Source organism: Pezoporus wallicus, unplaced genomic scaffold, assembly GCF_028554395.1.
Source record: "Pezoporus wallicus isolate ANWC-B61680 ecotype Strahan unplaced genomic scaffold, APGP_CSIRO_Pwel_v1 contig_3847, whole genome shotgun sequence".
In the NCBI taxonomy this organism is placed as follows: domain Eukaryota; kingdom Metazoa; phylum Chordata; class Aves; order Psittaciformes; family Psittacidae; genus Pezoporus; species Pezoporus wallicus.
The window spans coordinates 4,072,921-4,087,825 of record NW_026639842.1 but is presented as its reverse complement, the minus strand read 5'-3'; the positions used below and the strand labels follow the sequence as shown (position 1 = coordinate 4,087,825).

Here is a 14,905-nt window from a genome sequence, read left to right as displayed (position 1 = left end):
GTGCCGTGTGTGCTAATGCTGCAGGTTAGCAGAACAGCACAACTGTTTGTTTGCCACTGCCATTTCTACCAGGTCTGCATGTTTTCTGTATCAAACTCAGAAAACAGGCTTGACAAGCACTATAAACAAAACAATTTTATTTCTGAAGAGTAGAAGGTGATCCAGACTCTTATTTATAAACTTGTATTCTTCGCAAGTATCTTCAGACTATTATTATGAATTAATTTATAATTAAGAAAATTTGATTTTATTTCCCCCCTCTCAGTTATTTGGCATAGGAAATAGAAATCACTACTATGTGGGGCTTTGTCCTCACATAATTCTTTTTTCTTCTTTCCATAAAAGACTCATCTGATTTAAAGTGTGCCATCTAGGTTGTCATGTGTATAATAGACTGCATTGTGTTCACAAGAGAAGCATGTCAGTAGAGGGCAGGATCCAACAGTAGCAATTCCAAATGGATCTGATAAAGAAATGACAACTATTTTCTAATATGAACTAGATAATAGACAAAAAATTATGTGATGGAGCATATTCAATATAATGTCTGTGCTCTCACCTTAAAGGCCTGCTGTCAGCTTAGAAACTACACTGTGAACATCTAAGTATCTTTGTAATTTTATTTTTTGTATAGAAAGGCACTACTGGTAACACAAAGGAGAGAGAGAGATTACTTTGTAAACTTGCCTTAGGCTGCTCCTAAAATAAGCAGAAATGTACAATCATACCTTTCCCACCATGGCTGCAGTACTAAGCTGGGATATGCCAGCAGCCCACACTGCAGCTGACCCACAAACCTGCTTCAAAACATTTTGGGGCACATGTGGGGCTTGAGAGGTGGCAGGACGTGCAGCTTCTGCCTTCTTTTAAACTAGGTGGCCTGGCTAGAGAATTGCCTGTGGTGAAGAGGGAAGCTCAAGTTCATCATGAGAATCCCAGCCAAGAGTCAGTGTCAAGAACAGGGAGCCCCTCAGCCCTGAATCATAAACTGAACACATAGGTATGTTACAGATTAAGCAGTGCTTCTCTAGAACTCACTGGAAAAAGCAGACCAAAGATGAAATCATTGCCAGTGTATTTAGAAAGAGGCCTTGGTGAGTGTTCTGATATTAACACTAAGATGTAAGAGACTAGCAAATTCCAAAGGGCTCCTTGTCCCTCAGCCCCTTGCAAGTGTTTTCTTTCATTTTTTATAGAATCATAGAATCATTTAGTTTGGGAAAGACCTTTGCTTGATAACACTTTCAGTGAAGAAATTTTTCATAATAACCAATCTAAACCTCCCCTTGTGGAACTTGAGGCCATTTCCTCTTGCCCTGTCAGGACAACCTGGGAGAAGAGATTGACCCTCATCTTGCTACTCCTTTCAGGTAGTTGTAAAGAGCAATAAGGTCTCCCCTGAGCCTCCTTCTCTCTGGACTAAAGAACTCCATTTCCTCAGCCATTCCTCATAAGACTTGTACTGTAGGCCCTTCACCAGCTTCATTGCCCTTCTTTGAACATGCTTCAGCACCTTAATGTCTTTTTTGTGGTGGGGGGGCCAAAACTAAACATGGTATTTGAGGTGCAGCATCTCCAATGCTGAGTACAGGGGGATGATTACTGTCATAGTCCTGCTGGCCACACTATTTCTGATACAAGCCAGCTTGCAATACTTTCTTTTAAATTCTTTAATACAAAGAAAGCTCAAGAAGAGGCAGATGCTTCTGGCAGATACCTGGGAAAATTCCCAGGTAATTAAATTTTTGCTAAGTCCAATGTGACATGTAAAATTCTAGCCAAAACGTAGTTTTGCCCCTCTTTGGGGTGACTGTCCCATTTTCTGGTTATGTCATCTCTGTTATCCAGCAAATGTTGCCACTTCAGACAAATTATTTCCTGCATTTGTCATAACATGCCGCAAATGTCAGTACTGCATGAGCTTTATCTTGAAGAACCTCTGTGTTTCTGGATGACACAATTAGGCCATGCTAATTGGTTTTGAGGTGTCGTCCACTTCCAAAAATACTAAGCAATACCATCGCAGGGATATGTTCCTTTGAATGTGGATACTCTTTTCTCAGTAAAGGATATTTCCAAGAAATTTATTATCCCCAGAATCAGTAGTGAATTCTGGTTTAGAGAGTTCGTGGATAGGCAAAGACATATTTAAATTGGTGAATAATGGCTAGAATAAACAATTCCCACAGAAAAATGGTAAACTTTGCTCAGTCTCTTGAAATTGAAGAAGGTTTTAGTGTGGTTATTTATATGAAATCGTTGAAGTGGTAGTGTTGAGAAACAATTCAATGATTATCAAGAATCTTAAATTCCAGATAAATGGCGGTGCTGTTTCTGTCTGCTCATTGCTGATAGTGTTCCTGGTGAGAGGCTTCAGCTAGTGTAGCAAGTAGTGTTTCATCAGAAATTTTTACTGCCTTAAGTCATGGTGGCTTCGTTTTTTCAACAATTGCTTTCAATGTTGGTGCTTTTACAAAACGCAGCTATGTCTGTGTGCTGAAGTCTTGCTGATGTCATTGTTGCAGAAACTGTGATGGGCTCAAAGGTTAGTTCTCAGAGCCCTGTTGTGACATTTTTAGCTGCCTAGTTGCTGCTTGCCTGCTTTGTGGAGAGGAACAAGAGGATCTGAGTACTGCTGTGTGCTTGCATAACTTGGAGGGAATTAATTATTTTTCTCTAGAAGAGCAAATCAGACTTCTTTCAGAGGTTTGAAATTATTGAGCTGCAGTCAAAATTTCACAGGATTGCCTTTGTCATAGTTGTATTCATGATCATGATGAAGCTGCTTGTATTTTCTTGCTTAGCAAAATCCTAGTTTGCTTTTAAGTTTGCAGTGAAACTATTGAACATCCCTAAAGTTAGTTTTCACATTTTCTTTAGTTTGGTTCACTTGGTATACTTTTACGATTCCTTGGCAAATAAATATACATATAGATCTACCTCTAAGTCAGAAGGGACTAGAAATATACATGTCTTGTTTCACATAGCTTTGTGTTTGTTTATTTTTTAAAGCTATTTAGCAAGCCAATAAGATATATATATATATATATCAGCTTAACGAGCAACTAGAAATCAAATGCCCCTAAATTCAGGTACATACAGTGAATGCATTAAAATGCATGTGAATATCCACTGGAATTTTCCAAAGCAGCAGCTCATATTGATTATGCCATCACTGATCTGATTATGATAATTCCAATGTGTACTCCAGTACCTCACATTGCTAAATACCTTTGCAAAGCTGAATTTAGTGCCTCTGCTTGACATACTTTAATGCGGTAAGGTTAAAAGGAAGCACATAGTCAATGAGTTAAAACAAAGCACATTATAAGATATATTTAAAATTAAAATCTCTCTTTGGTTGGCTTGTTTGTTGATCCTAAATAACTGTGCTCGTAAACCTCTGTTTAAATCAGAAAGGACATAATTTATGAATCTCCTATCAGTGTTCCATTCTTGTCCTTGTGTCTCCCACTTTCAGAAAATGAGTACACTGTTTGGACAGCCATTTATAATCGTGAATATTTGCTGTTACATAATGGCAGTTGATGGAAAGCACTAACAAATCTTTAAAATAGCTTCCAAGAGCCTCAGTTGTTTTAGGCTTCATGTTACTAAGGCAGGTGAAATGGACAAATGGGGTAATTTATTCTTAGAAAACTATGAGTGAATTGGTAAGCTTTTTTCCTAATCAGTTTATGAAGACAAATGGGTAGGAAAGAACATGCACCAGCACTAATAATGAAGAAGCACAAACATCTACCAATTCAATTAGTGCCAAATACAAAAAGGAATTATTTACTTTTAGGTGATTTCAGGGAACTTCCGACAGCTAATCTGTAACTGTGCTCCATAAAGTTCCTGCTTATAGCCCACTTCACTCCAGAATATTGGAGCTCATTAAATGATTTTCTGTTCAGTCTGAAAACTTTTGAAGTACCTACAATGGCAGTTCTGTACGTTAAAAATGGCCCTGAGAAGACAGCTCCTCACCTGTCTGTAGTCCTGATGGGAGACAGAAATTGGACTGAATTGTACCTGTAGCCTTCAAGATTCCCTGTTCCTAGAGAATACTCAACATGCTCTCTCACAGGATTGGTTTTTTTACAAACCTCCATCATTGCTCATTTCTTTGTGAAAGGCTGCGAGACAGAAATACTCAAACATGCTGAGGCTGTGCCAAACTGGAGGAAGAAATGTATGTCTGGCAGGACCAGGGTGAGAGCAAAGGAGTAGAGTGTATTTTGTTAGCCTAATGGCAGCTAGCCTCTTTGAGATGTCCATCTCCTTACATATGCTTTTCTGTCTGTATATTCATATATATCTCTAGGGGTTTCCTTCAGCTGTGGGGTTCCAAAACCTAAAATTGTGTCATTACATCCCCTGGGTCTTTTATTAAATCTAGACTTAGTTCTTTTCCAAGCAACAAGCAAGCTGTGAATTTAGTGACAGCTAGTCCGAGGAGTCACAGATTTGTTTAAAGAAAATCTCTGTATTGTAATGAAGTCTTTAAATCAAAGTATTTTGCCTTGTCTACTCTGTTGGAAATCTGTGTCATGCATTTGAAATGCTGACTGGTTAAATCCCTTCTGTTTCTCTAAGATTCTGCATGCACAAGTTCTTTTTGGCAAGAACTTCTCCTTGAAGAATTTCTCCAAGGTATGCTGCTTCTGTGTGCTACCAGTTTTATAATGGTGAATTAGAGAATCCCAGCAGCTTCTCCCAACATGGGCAATTAAGCTTGTGCAGATGTGGCTCAGGCATTTAAGATGGAGCAGGAATCTTGTGCATCCCTTTCACACATAATACTGAGAATATTCTCTTGCTTCAATATTCCATCTGAAGTAGCTGACTGAAGTGCCAGTAGATACTTTGGCAAGATGGTTACTTTCCTGATAGACCTGCCACAGCCTACTTTGCCTTTCTGAAGAATTTATTTCCTTTTCTTATGGAAAACCCCCTTGAGAGATAATATTAATCAGTCAAACTGATTGTTGTCATGGCATATCTGACACAAATATCAAAAACTGGCAAGTTCCAAAGTAGAGAAGAATATGCATAGTGAGGACCCAGTTTAGCAACATTAGCTGAGTCTTGCATGGCTGCCAATGGCTCTTGGCATCCTAAGAAAAATGTATTTATCTGTAACGTTAATGCTTAACTTCCTGGCTTCTCTTGAAGACACGGAACTGGGATCTCATCCTAACTTCTCTCAAATAAAGCTTCCAAAGACAGAATATTAATTAAAGCAAGAAAGACAGTCTTCAGCACAAATTCCTATTTGCGTGTATGTCAATACTAGATCCAGTTGTAGGCCAGGACCCTAATGTGATGTAGAGCTCTACAAACACATGTGCATCTGTACCTTTTCTCATTTAGGCTTTGCTGTTACCTATTCCAGCAGCAAACTTGCACAACTGTTTTTCCTGAGTGCTCTCTTCTGAGGGTTTTGTTTTTTCCCTGCTTTTCACCACCCCTGCACCAGTTGCAAAATGTAAAAAAAACATATGGAAAAGGCCTCCTTGGTTATATGGTTTCTCCTCTTGCCAGTTGGCAGGATTATGCCTTACAGCACATTTTCTAGTGCCTCATACAGGCTATTTATAAATGTCCTCAGCATTAGGACTTTCACCCATTTCCTTTGGAAACAATCCTGCTCACACTACCAAGAAGTACTTGCTGATACTCAGCTATATGTTCTTGATTTCATTTTATTAGGCCCTAGTGGGTATCAAGACTCTTAGTGAGTAAAATCACCTGTCTATTGACCCCTGAGCAAATATTTATCCATCAGGTGTCAGAAGCACCCTCTGGAGCAGCTTGTCTCTCTGGCTTTGAAAATCCTCCTTCTGTGTGGCTCCAATTAACCTTGTACCACTCCAACCTACCTCTCTACTCTCCAGGCATGTTGGTGATTTCCATCTCTGCCAGTTTTGGTCCATTTCTTCTCTGCCTCTTTGACCTCACTTGCTTTTGTCTCCTTTCTCTCTCAACCCACCTGATACTTCACTGTGTCCCTGCCTCTTCTGTGTGCTTTTTTCTCCTTTCTTCACTGCTCTCTCTGGGTCCATCTCTTCCTCTGAAGAGCCTTTTCTTCCAGCCTACTTTGGTATTTCCCCCCCCCCCCTAAAATATTGTATCATATAAAGCCACCTTTGCCTACTGCTCCAAGTACTTGAGTATCCGTGCTTTCTTTTCCTCACAAAAAGCTTTCATTCAGCCAGTTCTGGAAGATTGAATTATTCTTGCAATGCGCAGAAAACTAATTCTCCCAATGTTTCTGTTATTGCAGCCAGGAAAGCTAGCTTGTTTGCTTTTGAGGGGTTTGGTTTTGCTTGGGGTTTTTGGTAAGGCCTGAAAGACTTTTCAATAATATCTGTGATTCTAGAGAGAATCACGTCTCTCTGTGTCCCAAGCTCACTCACTGTCCAATGCTGTATTTCTACAGAATTTGCTCTGAAATGTTACTAGCACAAATGATGACATAAGAAAGTGAACAGATCAGCATACTGATGCCACAGTATATAATACCCCTCAGTCTTCAGCGTTCCTAGCGTCGCTTACCTTAACACAGTTATTTGCTCCCCCCAGCACTCACATTAGATCAAAATGAACAATCAAGTATGTCCTTGAGGACTGCTGAATTAGTGCATTTGACATAGGAAAGATAATTTCTTCTCTGGTTTGCTTTGGTTGGGTTTTTAGATGACACTAAACAGCAGATGTATAGCTGGCATAAGCCTGGGGCCATTAGAGATTCATGGGTTGGATGTTTCTATCGTGGCTGACAATAGTAATAGGTATTAGAACAGTGTAAGTTTGTTCCTGTAGTGCCTGGAGAGCTGCTATTACAAAAAAATCAGAGGGATTTTACTAATAAGTACAGTCGTTTAAGAACAAATATTAATTTGTCATTTTCCAGAATGATATGAAAAGATAATCAGGAAATTATAAAGTTCCTTTAAAAGTTCATTGGAAAAGGAAAATATAATATTTTCAATAATAAAAAGTGCACTTGAACTTTTTAAAAATATTTCTTATTTAAAAATCCACTAAACAGGTGCTTATAACTCTCACCACAGGAAAACTAGAAACATGTTTAGCTCTGTCTGCAACAAGCTCTGTATTATTTAGATGACAAGTTCAAAGTTTAAGCAAACATAAATTGCTTACTCAGAACAGAAGAATGGAACATGAATAACAGTGCTTGAATTCCCTGACAGACAGAAGTAATGTTTTACAAAAAAATATCTAAATGAAATATTGCTGGGTTATTTCTTTGCCAGTGTTATTCTGAGAAAGCTTGTCCAAAAAGAAATCTGTTATGTACAGTTTTAAAGGCAGTAGGTCTTGGGTTTGACCTGCTTTTGATAGTGTTACATTAATAGTGCTGAAATGTGGGGTTGCTGTTTGTTTATACAAAGTGAAAAAACAAGTGTCATTTTTTATCTGCATGCTTTAAAAATGTCAGTAAAATGTACTTTGCTGCTGCAGGGAAAATAGCTTAAGCTAACACACTTTATTCTGATTGAAATGTCACTAGTTAGGAGTCAAAGCTTCTTGTAAAACTCTGGTTACTGAATTATATATACAACTAAGAGATGCTTGAGGACACTGTTTTGAAATGCCTTGATTTTTATCTTGGGATCTGTTTGAAGGATTTAGGGAAAGGATCTTTCTTACATATGAGATGTGTGTTTAGAGACAAGATTTACATTTGTACTTCTGAAATATTTTGCCTCTTTAAACATATTTCATGATGCACGTTGCTTTCTTTGCCTCAAATCTTGCTAAAGGCTGAAAAGGTCTTCTGTTGTAGTGGAACCCTGGTTACTGATATGGTGTTTATTGCCATTTTGTTATCATGTCTCAGTGGTTCCTGTTTCTTTTTTTGGCTCTATCCTCTTTTCCATGCCCCGTTGGTGTGCACACTGTATGACAGTACCTGGTCGTATAACCAGGGCATTGCAGAGGACTCTGCGCCCGAAGTAATGCACAGGTGAACAGCAAATTACCCATGGAATTGCAAACAGAGCATAGAGGACTTCCAGCACTGGGTTGTGATTCAGGGGTGCTGGCTTGTGTCCCTCCCTGCAAAGGAGGGCAGGCCCACCATAACACATGCTTGTGAGGGACAAGTTACATCCTGAGATAACTTGTGCACAGGCAGACTGAATTGCTCTCCAGAGTCTCTAATGAAATCATCTGGGTCCCTCTGACTCAGAAAAATCCTTCTGCTTTCAATAAAGGCATCACCAGCAATCTGGTGCATCTTATTGCAGGGGCTTATTCAAGATATTTCTGCCTCTAGCTCAGCCCTTCTATGCAAGGTCACTCTCACTGTAGCATCACCATAGAACTGTGTCTTGTGGCTCCCAACAGGTTTAAACCACTTTCCTCCACCCACTGCAATATGATATGACAGGACTTTGCTTCTTCTGTCCCTGGTCTGTCACAGAGTAGAGAGCTGGAATCGGGAAGGCCTTTAAATAGCTGTAATTATTTATTTCAGGGCAAACGAATCATAGCCCAAAACTGCATGATCAGGATTTCTTGGTGGATGAGGCCCATTTTGCTGGTTGTTTTTCAAGTACTTTCAAGCTTTTGAAGTATTTGATGTTGCAATTTTATGTCCACTTAGTGCAATTTTTCCATTAATTATGTACACACATACATGCACAATAGGCGCATGTATGACTGTATAAATTTGATCATGTGAAATCTTGGTCCTTAAGAATTATAACCACAAACTGAATGTATATGGAATTGATGTGGTCCTTAGTGACCCTTTGAGTTTAGAACTGAGCTGTGAGGTATAATGTTTTCTTTTTTCTGTACTTTCTTTGAGACTTTTTATTTTGGACATTTAATCTTGGGTGACTTTTTTCTGCCTGTGGTTTCATCTTGCCATTTTGTGGCTTTCTTTGATTATTCCTTTGTGTCCTAGTTTTCCATAGAATTTAAAAATGTATTATTTCTTTTGATTCTCTTGTTTCTTTATTTTATTCTTTTAGTGTTAGTTGTCACCAATTCCAAATAGTCATGAAGGTCACTCTTAAAGCAGGTTAAGGTGGAATTCAGATGAGCTAACTGTCCAGATTTTTGGTAGTGTGTAGTTGATTTGTGTCTGAAACGTAACTTACGAGGGTTTCAAGTGGCTTCTGGAAAGTTATGTCTGTTATGCTGCATGTTGCCATAACTTAGAAGCTAAACCTTTGCTTCAGAGCATTGTGTGCTCATCTTGTTTTTTAATTAAATGTCAGGATCTCAGTTGTGAAGATCAAAATGATTCCTTCTTTCAAGTTCCTTCAGGAAGGAGGCAGGGTGTTTTTGTTTTCTCTCTTGATAAGTTTTCCCTTTTCATCCCTGACTTTGAAGACACAAATAAAAAGCAGAGAATGAAACTATTCAGATGTAAAGGGATTTTTGATCAGGCAGTTGTTGAAATCTCAGCCCATCAAATCCACTTGCTGAAGTATAATCAAGTTTGTGAGCTCGTCAGCAGTAAGTCTGTCAGTGGGAATGTGCAAACTCTGGTTTATGCTTCGTGTGTTGTAATCCCCGTAGCTCTGGCAAACTTAGAGGTCAAAGAGGATGATTTCGGGGAAGAAAGGAGGGGACAGCAACTCTCCCACTTCCCTTTAATCCTAAGCATCTGTTGCTATGGAAACCGCGGAGCTTGATGTTGGAGCAACAGGAACCGTCACCCTCGGACCCGATGCAGCCTTACTGGACCCCGCTGCCAGCTCCCCGGTGCTGCCTGAGCACATGCCCCTTTTTCCCTCCGGGAGCGTTAACGAGCGGCCGCGGCTCCCCTGGCCGAGCCGGTGTAGCCGCTGGCCCCGGGCAAGGGCCACACCAGGGCAGCGCAAAGGGCCGCGGCGGCAGCCGCTGCTCCCCGGGCGAGATCCCGACCCCGTTTCCGATCCGGATCCGGCCCGGCCGCCTACCCCCCGGCGCCGGGACCGCGGTTGTTTATCCCCGGCCGGTGCTGCCGGTTGCCACTTCGGGCGGATTTCCACTGAGGGGCGCTGAAGCACGTTTTAATGCAGCAAAAAACGAATTAATACAAAAATAGTAAGAGACACAATTTACCGGATTCTTCTAAAAAGCGACGACAACAACCACTTCCAAAAACCCGCAACACGCTCCCTTCCCACCGCCTCCTCCTGGGGAGGCCAGGGAAGGAGAGGGACGGGGTAGGGGGACGGGACCGGGCGCTTGCCCTCTCCGGGCGGAGCCATGCCCGCGGCCGGCTGGGGCAGGGCAGGGCTTACCGAGTGGTTTCGCCCTCCCTCCCCTTGCCCTTTCCCCGAGGCCGAGCCGTTCGGGCACACGGGCCTCCGGCCACCCTCCAGCTGCCGGTCCCGCCTCCCTCCTCCCCGCCTCGCCTTTCCCTTCCCCACCTCTTTTTCTCTCTCCCGACTTGCGATCAGGTGTCTGTTGCTATTTTTTTTTTTTTTTAAGTTGTTTCCCCGGGAAAAAAACAAAAAAATAAAAAAAATAGAAGATGAAAAAGAAGGTGCCGAAAAGGAGATGATTGTAGAAGAGCCCTCCCCTCTCCTGAAGAGCAACGTGCTTTGAATGAGGCTTCCCAGCCCCTTCCACTCCGTCTCACACACTCTGTCACTCTGCCTCTCGCTTGTGCACACTGTTGGTATGCGACCTCGGAGGCGACTGCTCCGCCACCTCTGCCTGGGGAGCCGCTGACAGCCAGCGCCTGAGCCAGCCCCCCTTCTTTTTTTTTTCTCTCTCTGCTTTTGCAAACACACACGCACACCCCCAAAGCACATTTAATGCTGATCCACTCAGGCGCCATTATCGGGGGTACGTCTTCGTAGAGTGTTTTGGTTCTTTTTTTTTCTTCCCCCCTTTTTTTTTTCTTTTTTTTTTTTTTCCCCTTCCCAACACTGGATGGTGCAGCATCCCCGGGCCTGTGGTGTTACGGCTCGGTTGCATTTTATTATTTATTTATCAATCTATCTTCTCTCCCCCTCGTCACTCCCCCCTCTCTGTTCTCTCGCCCCCCCCCCCCCCCCCCCCCCCCCCCCCCCCCCCCCCCCCCCCCCCCCCCCCCCCCCCCCCCCCCCCCCCCCCCCCCCCCCCCCCCCCCCCCCCCCCCGCTTCTCTCTGGGTGCCGGTGCAGAGGACCGGAGAGCAGGATCCCTCGCTCTCCCTTCCACTGATGTGGGACTGATCCTCACCCGCGTATAGAATGCTGTAGCCAAAAAAGAAGAGAGGAGGGGGAGAGGAAAAAAAAAAAAAGGACAGGGAGAAGGTTCTCTCTTTCCCTCCCTCCCTCCCCCTCGTTTCCCGCGGATTGACTTCATGGCTTCACTGTACCAGCGGTTCAGTGGGAAGATCAACACCTCCCGCTCTTTCCCCGTTCCCCCCGAAGCAAGTCACCTCCTGGGCGCCCAGAGCAGCGAGGAGGACGGCGCTGCCGGCAAGACCTCGCGTCCATTGCAACAGGAAAGCAGCCGGCCCCGCTTCCAGTACCAGTCTCGAAGTGACTGCGAGGAGGAGGATGTAAGCGCCGGTGTCCTTCGCGTTGGGTTGGGTTGTGGGTGTCGTTTCCCCGTCCCCCCGGGTGCCCGAGTGCCCCTCCAGGCTGGCAGCAATTTCTTGCGGTTTGTCCGCTCTTCCCAGCGGGTCTTTGTGCTCCAGTTTTTCCCCCGAAGTACTAGCCAGGGAGAGTACGGGACGGAGCCCGCGCTTCCCCCGCACCTTTCCCTGTCTCCTGGTTTCTTGCGCGGCTCTTACGCTACCGTGGAGCGGGGCTGAGGGCACCGGGGCAGAGCGCTGGGAAACAGCAAGTGCGAGCCCCAGTGATTTCTCTCCAAGCGAGGCGACAAACCCCCCCCGCCCCCCCCCTTTTATTTTTAATTGTTCCATGTTTTATCCTTCAACACTCCCCCGGGGCAGAAGGCTTCACCTCGTCCCTCCCTTCTCGCTTTCCCGTCAGCCTTCCCCCACCCCGGCAGCGGGGAAACTTTTTAACCCCCGAGCAGCCGTTTCGGGGCCTCTCCCTCTTTTTCCCCTCCCCGGCGCCCCCGGGGGTGCCCCCGCGGAGAAGGCGCTAACTTCGGCCACACACCTTCCGCTCCCCCGCTGCCTCGGAGAGCTGCGACTTCAGAGGGTGCATCTACATATCGCCTTAGTAACGGGTGACTTGCCAGACTGGGACTCGCTGCTGGGCCCTATGGGGTTAAACTAGCTTGGGTCGATGGCGCTTAGTTTGCTCAGGAGGAGGGCGGAAAGAGGGGATTTGGAAAGTGCGGAGTCGAAGAAGGGCCAGCGGTATATAGGACCAGGTGGCTCCCCATCTTGGGGTGGTATTAGGTTTGCAGAGGAATCTGAGTGTGTTTTGCCTCTCTGGAAGCGCTCACAAGGGAAAGCAAATGGCTGCAGATGAGATTAATATTTTGGGCTGTTAGAAGCAGTTCCTGCCAGGGTGGGACGCGTTAGCTTCGTGGCTGGGCTCAGCTCCGGCTCCGAGAACCCTCCCAGGAATGGCGAGAAAGCAGGGCTGCCCCACTCGGGGAGAGTTGTTTTCGCAGGGAAACTTCCCCTGGCTCTCTTTTAATTCCCCGCCCTTTTCCCCATCCCTTCGTAAGCCCTTCGCGGTCCGTAGAGCAAGTGCACTTTATCTAGCGATGATACAAATCGACCTTAACCTCCCGGAGGCGGCTGCCACGCTGGCGGCTCCAGGGGCCGGTGGTGTCTGGACACCAGATTAACTCTTCCCCGTGACTCTCTCACTGGCAACAGTTTTGGCTCTGCCGCTCCTTGGCCCTGCCGGAGGGGACCCGTTTCCTCCCCGTGCCGGGCGCCAGCACCCGCCCGTGGTCGAGGAGACGGGCCCCTTCCCGGCGCCGTGCTGGCTCTAGGTGTCGCTATGCGCCAACGGAGCGCCGCCGCCAGGGCTGGGCTCGGACACGTTTCCCTCATTATTTGACTGTTAATTTCGCTTTCCTGTATTTGGAGACGGCAGATGTCTGGAGCCGCTTCTCTGATAACCAGAAGCGCTGAGCCCGGAAGAGAAGGACTCAGCTTAGCATGTGCGAATGATTTGTGCTGACAGGCTCCAAAATAATATTAAGAAGAATCATATGGACTACTTAAAAGGAGAGTTCATGAATATTCCCCCCCCCCCCCCCTTTTTTTTTCTTTTCTCTTGTCAGGGTTTGTGTATAGGTGGCGAGCATTGTTGGGTGGTGCCATGTGTAGAGGGAAAGGTGCCTGCCTAGGTGTTTCCTGAAATCAAGTGCAAAAAACGTGGTTAGAAAAAGGGATTTGAGGTGACTTCTAAACGCACGTGAGTGCTTGGTGTGAATTATTTTTACAGGGGGGCAACGTGTCTAAGAAAGTGGAGTGAGCTGGGTTGGGCAGTTCGAGGGTGCTCCTGTCTGACAGAGACAGGGCAGCCTGCGCTGAGGGGTCACTGGTGGAAGGTCGGAAAGGTAGGAAGGGTAAAGTCGTGGCGAAGCCAGTGGAAATGGCCTTTAAAGCATGGATTGGAGGAAGAAGAGGAAGGGGTCCGGCCTGCGGGGAACACGGAGGAGGGCCAGAGTGGGGCGGGACTGACGGAACTGTCCGCGGTGCTGTACCGTCTGTCCAAGAGACGTGAGGAACTGTCCGCAGTGCTGAATACACACGGTCTGGCAGATGGGGCTATCCGCGGTGCTGAACCATCCTGTCCCAGTGGGGAGGAGCTTTCCGCGGTGCTGAACCAGCCTGGCCAGGCGCCTTGATGAACTGGCGATGGGCTCTTGAGCTTGGCTGTGGAGAGATAGCAGTGAGAAGATGTGGCTTCTCTCCTGAGCCCAGCAGCAGCAGGCCAGAATGGGCAAACGCAGCCCCGAGCATGAAATCTCCAAGGCAAAGGGAAAAACAAGGAAGGCATCAGGCCAGGACCATGAGAGAAGGACCATGAGCCAGGACCATGAGAGAAGGAGGGTGGTCTGTCTGTGCAGGGTGCCAAGAGCATGTGCTGTTGCTTATCATGGGGAAGGTCTTAACGAGATGGCATTGGAAACCCCTTTCTAAGGAGGTTAGACTTCTGTATTGTGTTTTACACACATATTATAGTAGGGCATTCACACTTGTCTTTCATCCTTCAACATTAATCTAGTAGGAAAATCCAGAGCTTAAACACATAGAAACAAAGTTTAGTTACCTCTCCACACTTGGAATTACCAAAACAAACCTGAGAATGAGAATGTTCTGTTCCTAACTTTGTAGTGTGACTAATAATCAGGAGATATTTGAGGTTTTTAATAGGTTACTGATGATGACTTTCCCTATTGAAATTTGTGCTGCATTCAGTAGTATATTTTTTAAGCACCAGTACAGACCTCAATGCAGTACCAAACAGAGGGAAAGACACGGTCTTGCCTTTGAAGGTCACAGTATTGTTAGTAAGCATTTTGCCTACTGAAAGTACTACTGGTGGAAAATTACTAGATGAAATCTATAAGAAGTCACGGAGGAAGCAGTAACTTTGTGATAAACAAAATTTAAAACAAAGACAGTTGTGATTTGGTATGATAATTGTAATTTAGTATGATAACTTTGCTTTACAGCTACCATCAAGATGGACTTGAGAACATTGTTTTTGTAATATGAAAGCATAGCAAAACAGAAGTCACAACATTCTTTAGCATTTTAATGAGTTTTTATACTGTTTCAAATCATGGTTGGTATATGAGAAAATATATATAGTAGATCTAGCTTATGAACAAAAGGTGGGTTTGATACTGCACATTTTTTATGTTATTAGCCTGATGAGATAATCATGTTATTTATGGGAGGAGTAATGAGGGAACTAGGTCCCGTATAAATGACCCAAGAAAACCATTTCCCAATTGACTCTGTAACAGTATTGATACTGAAGTTAATTATC

General features: G+C 44.5%; 1 protein-coding gene across 6 annotated transcripts in view; it reads left to right on the top strand.

Annotated features, from left to right (window-relative positions):
* Positions 1-14,905, top strand: part of DPP6 (dipeptidyl peptidase like 6) — a 564,650-nt gene that overhangs the window by 133,919 nt on the left and 415,826 nt on the right. For 4 of the 6 annotated variants that reach the window (XR_008973047.1, XM_057416430.1, XM_057416435.1 and 1 more), the window contains exon 1: positions 11,123-11,529. The exons of the other annotated variants lie outside the window; for them this stretch is intronic. Coding sequence is in view for 3 of the 4 variants with exons in the window: in XM_057416430.1 (XP_057272413.1) it covers positions 11,329-11,529 (201 nt within the window). In the remaining variant the exon portion in view is untranslated. Of the gene's footprint in view, positions 1-11,122; positions 11,530-14,905 lie in introns of those variants that run through there. 6 annotated transcript variants of the gene reach the window in all.